General features: G+C 41.8%; 1 protein-coding gene across 1 annotated transcript; it reads left to right on the forward strand.

Moving 5' to 3' along the window:
* The first annotated feature begins 230 nt into the window (after window positions 1–230).
* On the forward strand, window positions 231–3343 carry LOC138980114 (large ribosomal subunit protein mL53-like). The gene is made up of 3 exons (XM_070352926.1): window positions 231–374; window positions 1154–1266; window positions 2009–3343. Exons 1-3 carry the CDS (start codon window positions 268–270, stop codon window positions 2155–2157), a joined length of 369 nt encoding a protein of 122 aa, XP_070209027.1. The 5' UTR covers window positions 231–267; the 3' UTR covers window positions 2158–3343.
* Window positions 3344–7363: the final 4020 nt, after the last annotated feature.

Consider the following 7363-nt stretch of genomic DNA (forward strand, 5'->3'; position numbering starts at 1 on the left):
CCTTCACTAAAGTGGCTAAGATGCCTGGACTACTGCACAGCTGTGATCTCCCTTGCCGTAGTATTGGTTACATTTCACACTTATTTTTAATACATAGTTCAGAGAGCCAATGGCTTTAATAGATTCCATTGTTTTTCATGGACGAACTAACTAGTTTCAAAGCGCCTGTGCATTTTATTTCTCACAAAATTGGTCGGTTGCACGGTACATGGGAAGCAACCCTGCCAAATATTTTATTCTCAAATCAGAGTTAACTTTCCTTCCAAGATGGCTCAGCGAGGCATCGCAAAGTTGCTGAAATCTTACCATTTGAGAGCTGTGAAAAGCATGAAGTTCACTTTTGATCCCTATGGCTCAAACGTGAGATCTATCAGGTTAGTTCGTTTTATGTATTAAGAGGTATGTGTGTGTCTGTGCAGATTCGCAATGAAGGTTTTAGTGTGGTTGTTGTGTCAAGGACATCGCATAGCATGCACAGGCGGAAGATATGAAAGTAGGTCTGAGTGGTCCAGTGAACGATACCTTCCGCCTGTGGTTTAGCCTAGCTGTTCTCATCGTCGCTAAGTATGAGTGGTGGTTTATAGAATGTTACAACTTACAGTACACAAACAATAGTATGCCTACTCTCATGAATAAATACAAATGAAGAATTTCTACAGCATTTTTTTTTCATTGATGCCATGATGGTACAGTGCCAGCTATCCTGACCCAAGAAGACATTTAACCGATCAACAATCAGTGTGTGTGTGTGTCACTGTGTGTGTGTGTTTGTTATTTTTACTCCGCTCCTGCTCATTCTATTTGTTGCTCTCTCTTTCTCCATTAACATTGAACATAAACGTTTATCACAACTTTTCTCCATCTCTCTCTCTCTCCCTCATCCGAACTAATCTCTCTCGCATCCTATCTCTCCTACTCTATCTCATCCTCTCTCTCTTTTAGTTTTTTACTCATACTCTCTCGCATCCTCTCTCTCATATTATACACATATGCGACTTATACAACACCACGGAAATGCGCGTAGGCTCACATACACACACACTGTGAAACACACATCCCTTCCTTTTCTTGGCAACAAACTAAACGAACCAACATAATTTCTTCTTGGAACAACACAATCCATAGACATGTATTTCCCCATTATCTGTTGCAGAGAGGTGCTGTATCAGATGCACTTTCCAAAGATCGTCAGCACCAACCCTGGTGCCCTGCTGAAAGTGGACATCAAGTCTGATCGCACAGAACCCTGCATGGATGTATCATTTGGTGTGTACCTTGTTACTGTTAGTGGTTCAGTTTACCTAACGTAGTTATAACCACTATCAAATGGAATCTTTGCGAACCCTTTAAAAAAACATTTCCAGGAAGAATTCCTGAGTTGTTTTTTAGGCTTTAGAACTAGAGTTGTACCCCTGTTCAACATTAAGGTAAATGTACTCTTTGATAAATTGTGGCTGGCAAAGTGTATAAGGACCACCGTGAAACCTTAGTTCCAATACACATTTTGTGCAGTGTCCACTTCAGGAAAATATACACGTCATAGCTCACGATCACTTGCTGCACGCAGCATGGCAACTGAAATGTCGCCACATGAGTTGGCTTACACCAAGAACAATGACATTTATAATTTTATAAACTATCACTTCATTATAACACTCAAAATGTCGACTGCAATTCTCTAAAGGTGAGTGTAATGCATATATATATACATTTGCGAGTCAGCTCTAGTTTCTTCAGCCCTGAAAGTCAAACAATTGGTGTACTCGCCTTAGGCTAGTGATTCTAAAAATATGATAGCCAGAGAGCAAACTTTACTAGCCAAACCAACAATTTGTTTCAGCAACTGTACTCGCATTTGGCGAGTAGATGAACATTTCTACTCGCCAGTTACATGTTTCTACTCGCCATGGCGAGTAAAATACTCGCCACGTTCAGGTCTGTTCTTCACGTCTTTTAACAACCTATCACATGCTAAAACTTAATGTTGTTCTACCTTGTATGTCTTCAGTTGATGGGCACCGCCTGCTGATGAAGACAGGAAACCTCAGTACGCTTGAAGTTCTCGACCACCTGTGGGAGTTCATCGATACCAAAGATCCCAAGAAGGATGAAGCGCCAGCCCTGAAGACAAAGGCTTCCAAAGCTAGAAAAAGATAGTTGCTGTTTGTGTCGGTGTCCGTATAGTGTGTGTGTGTGTGTGTGTGTGTGAGTTTGGATGGATGGTTGTATGTGTGCGTTTGTGTGTGTGTATGCATTATCCGTGTGTTTCTTTTCATGAATGTTGGTCAGGCTTTATGCATGATGGTCCATTAAGGTGTGTGAGTGTGTTTGGATTATTGGGAGTGTGAGTGTGTTTGGATCATTGGGAGTGTGAGTGTGTTTGGATCATTGGGAGTGTGAGTGTGTTTGGATTATTGGGAGTGTGAGTGTGTTTGGATTATTGGGAGTGTGAGTGTGTTTAGATCATTGGGAGTGTGAGTGTGTTTGGATCATTGGGAGTGTGAGTGTGTTTGGATTATTGGGAGTGTGAGTGTGTTTGAATTATTGGGAGTGTGAATGAGTTTGAATTATTGGGAGTGTGAGTGTGTTTGGATCATTGGGAGTGTGAGTGTGTTTGGATCATTGGGAGTGTGAGTGTGTTTGGATTATTGGGAGTGTGAGTGTGTTTGGATCATTGGGAGTGTGAGTGTGTTTGGATTATTGGGAGTGTGAGTGTGTTTGGATTATTGGGAGTGTGAGTGTGTTTGGATTATTGGGAGTGTGAGTGTGTTTGGATTATTGGGAGTGTGAGTGTGTTTGGATCATTGGGAGTGTGAGTGTGTTTGGATCATTGGGAGTGTGAGTGTGTTTGGATTATTGGGAGTGTGAGTGTGTTTGGATCATTGGGAGAGTGAGTGTGTTCGGATTATTGGGAGTGTGAGTGTGTTTGGATTATTGGGAGTGTGAGTGTGTTTGGATCATTGGGAGTGTGAGTGTGTTTGGATCATTGGGAGTGTGATCGTGAGTGTGTTTGGATTATTGGGAGTGTGAGTGTGTTTGGATTATTGGGAGTGTGAGTGTGCATGTATGCACAGACAGTGAGAAAGTGTGTCTGCTTGTGTGTGTGGTTTTTGTTCTGGATGGTATTTTTGTGAGAGAGACGGGAGATGCTAAGGGGAAATGAATGAATATATATATTTTGTAAAAAAAAAGTCACATGAAGTCATGTGTCTGCATCAAGTATTGAGTGTGTATGTTTGTTTCTGTCATACAAGCTGTGACATTTTGAAAGTACATAAATCATGATGTGAGTACTTTTTCCAAGTGTCTGGTTTGCTGTATAAAATAAAAACCTTTTAGATCATTCCATGTGTATGTGAGTTTATTCTTAAAGGGATAATTGATACCAAAGGAAGAAGACCCTCGGATGTCTTCAAAAGTCGTACCATAAGACTCTATACAAAGAGTGCCACTGCGCAGGAGGACTGCCTTTATATTCTCTTTGCAAAGGGAAGTGTTTTAAAAGCTAAATGAAATGTAGAATAGGCAAAGAAAGAGCTCTCTTTATTACTCCCACTGAGTAACTCCCCTTGTCTGTGTACATGGTGCTTGGTACTAGGTGGCAGCGTCATAGCGGGTGCTAGTCTTGACGTCAGTAAGTGCTTTTCGTCTACTTTTTGTATTCAACACCAAAGAGAAGCAGCAATCTGAAGCGCATTCGCTCACTTTAATTAATTACCATTCTTGATGCGAGGTGGTTTTTTTATGCAAATCGTGCCGTGTACATCTGGACTAAGGTACAGTTGATTTTACAGATTCATCAAATTTGCCAAACGTTCTGACCTTTAATTAGCCCTGATAGTGCAGGTTGTGGGGGCATATTGGGTACATGTGTGGATGGGTAAATGGTTGTGAGTGTGTTTCTTGTCTGCATTAATTTGTGTGTGTGGGGGGGTGGGGTGTTTGAACCCTCACAGACAAGTATTTGCATTTTCAATATTATGTTAGACATGGGTGTTCGAGACACGCATGCCCTGTCCGTTTCATTTGTACAAGCATGCATTCAGTTGTCCTGCATCCTGAACCTGCTTTTTTTATATTTTTTATAAAAGATTGCTAGTTATGCACAGGTACACAGACAGATATTCAGTGTTTAGAGAAGTGAACGTTTGTGTGTATTATTTTATGTGTGTGTATGCTAGAGAGAGACCGTAAATTTAATCTCTCTCTCTCTCTCTCTCTCTCTCTCTCTCTCTCTCTCTCTCTCTCTCTCTCTCTCTCTCTCTCTCTCCATCTCCATACCAACTCACGCGGGACTGTAGCATACACAAGCACACACACACACACACGCGCTTAAATCAATCATGCCAACGACCCACACAGAAATATATATCGATACCAATGCCCCAATACAGCGATTGAAAACTATACACCCTGCCAAAGACTGACTGTGAAACAGAAGTAGACCACAATGATTTTAAAGACACAGTCCTTCCAAGGTAGTTCGGGTCATGATCACATTTGTCCAGGCGTTTAATTCGGATAAGACCGCCTGTCACTTAAACATACATAAACAAGCCAACAGCCTTGCTGCTTCCAGTAAAGAGCGAGAATTGTGTTGTGAATTAATTTGGCTAATTGACACTATTGTCAGTTTATTTTATTTATTTATTTTTTATTTTATTTACGAGGATTTATATCGCGCACGTATCTCACCACACAAGGCGACTCGAGGCGCATGTTACCTATTAATGCCGTGTGAGATGGAATTTTTTACACAATATATCACGCATTCACATCGGCCAGTAGATCGACTGCCTTTAGGCGCTGCATCCACCTTTCACGGCCTATTATTCCAGGTCACACGGGTATTTTGGTGGACATTTTTATCTACGCCTATACAATTTTGCCAGGAAAGACCCTTTTGTCAATCGTGGGATCTTTAACGTGCACACCCCAATGTAGAGTACACGAAGGGACCTCGGTTTTTCGTCTCATCCGAAAGACTAGCACTTGAACCCACCACCTAGGTTAGGAAAGGGGGGAGAAAATAGCGGCCTGACCCAGGGTCGAACACGCAACCTCTCGATTCCGAGCGCAAGTGCGTTACCACTCGGCCACCCAGTCCCTACGGAGTTACGGAATTAACTCATGAAACAATCAAGCCTGCAAAGGAAACAGCTAGGCCAATGCTGAATGTTGGTATGTAAAGGTACGTGAAGGGGTGGATTTGTCCCAATTTGAAAAGCCAGAAAAGATCTGAATTGGTGACACTGATGAATCGTTTACGCAGGAACGACTGTGCCTTTTACTCTCTGCAGGCACAGCTAGCCCTTGTTTGGGTTGTGACGAAAATATTGGTTTTGTGCCACCACCCGAGACGATAAATGTGAAAACAATCCCGGGCTAACAGCCACGAACATTATTTTAGTAAGGTGTGTTTGACTTATTGGGTCGGTGCCAAAAATAATGTGAAAGGCCTGTATGTGTTACTGTTTGACCAGCACAACAGGTAGGATTATGTACTGATTAGAGGCCAGAACTGAGTTGACAGTTTTGATTCTACATGAACACTGAATCATGGGTGCAACTCTTCCGTCCTAGACGGAATTTCCGTTTTTCTCAGGAGGCTGCAGACGGAAAATCCGATTTTTTGGAAATACTGGAGCAAGGCCATTGTGTTTGGGTGGGGGGTTGCTTGAGAGGTCAGCCACCTTTGACCATGCCTGATAGGGACGGTTGTGTAAAGGTGCCAAGAGGGGGAGGATGTCATGTCATACTGGTGAATGTGGCATCTTAAGTGCTGTGTATTTAGCCTTCCTTATATACCCCACTTTCAGGGATTCAGAGACTTTCAGTGGTAGAGAATATTTGCATTCCTGATCTATGAACCAGTGGTATTTTGCTTCAGATACATTGAGTCCTTTAGAAAGTTGGCAACTAAAACAAGCTTGCTTGAAACTTATTTCTCTTTTAATTCAAGCTATGATTCAACAATTATTTGCGAATTGAACTCCTAAAATGAAAAAGCAGCATCAGAAGATTGCATGTGCATGGCAAGGGATATAACTCTGGAGGTTTCTGTTTTTGTCTAAACCTTCTTCTTTTTAACCTGAGCAGTTGGCCCTTTTGAAAGTATTCAATTGAAACAAACTCAGTGACTTGAAACTTGTTTCTCATTTGGTTGAAGCTATGGTTCAACAATTATTTGAGAATTTACCTCCTGCAATAATAAATTCATAAGCTTCAAGTAAAGAAGTTGTAATACAAGGGAGGTGACTGTAATTTCCTGTGTTTGTGAAAACGTTTTGTTAGCATGGTAATTTTCCTTTAATTCAGTAAACATTTTTTAAATCAAAGACAAAACTAGGTCATAAAATCAATCACCTTCAAGTTTACAAGATTTTTAATTTGGGCATCTCCAATTTTAAGTTTGTTAGCAAGGAGAGGCTTCTAAAACACTTCTTCAAATGTGTTGACCTTGTTTTTTGTAGACCCTCTAGCAAGAGTGATGCAACCAAACACCTTCAAGTATAGAGGTTTTTCATGTTGTGCATCCCCCCCCCAATTTTGTTGTTGTTGCTGTTTTCAGTTTTAAAACCAGGAGAGGCTCAAATAGCCCCTCTTAAAATGCTAAAATTCATTTTCGGCTAGGTGGTTACAATAAATACCTTCAGGTTTACAAGATTGTTCATATTATGCATATCCGCATAGCCTGTTTGTTCTGAAATAGATTTAGTCAAAAGAGGCTATTCAAATTCTCCCTGAAATGCAAAAAATTGTTTTTGGGTGGGGGGCGCTGCCCCCCTGGACCCCCCAGCAAGGGCGCTGCCCCTGCACCCCGGCGGGGCCTTCACGGCCCCTGCTCCACGACCTTTTCAGTTTTTTCATTTTCCAGCAGTTGCACCCATGCTGAATTAAGCGCTCATACAAAAATTCACGCACAAATGCATGCATAGGTACACCGCGTGCACACACACACACGTAATTATCATCAGTGATTTCATAAGGTGTTACGGCTGTAGTTCTACGCAGGCTGAAATGGTGCTCTAACCCGGTGTAACACGAAATTTTTACTCCACGAAAAATTTACTCCGGAGTAAATATTTCGTACGAAATTCTTACCCCGAGTACACTTTCCGTACGAGAAAAGAACTCCCCAAGGCACGAAAAAATTACTCCCTCCACGAAATTTTTACTCCCCATTATTTTTACTTCCAGTAAAAATCTCGTACGCAAAAAGGGGACTCGTGCAGGCGAAGGGATAATGCCAATAAGTGATCTCGCGCACTGACACGAATGTCGCGCTACCCTCCTTCCACCCCTTCCACCACCAAGAACTAACAGGGGACAAGGGAGTAAAAATATCGTACACCTGGCATGG

The sequence above is a fragment of the Littorina saxatilis genome, linkage group LG11 (assembly GCF_037325665.1).
Source record: "Littorina saxatilis isolate snail1 linkage group LG11, US_GU_Lsax_2.0, whole genome shotgun sequence".
NCBI classification, from domain to species: domain Eukaryota; kingdom Metazoa; phylum Mollusca; class Gastropoda; order Littorinimorpha; family Littorinidae; genus Littorina; species Littorina saxatilis.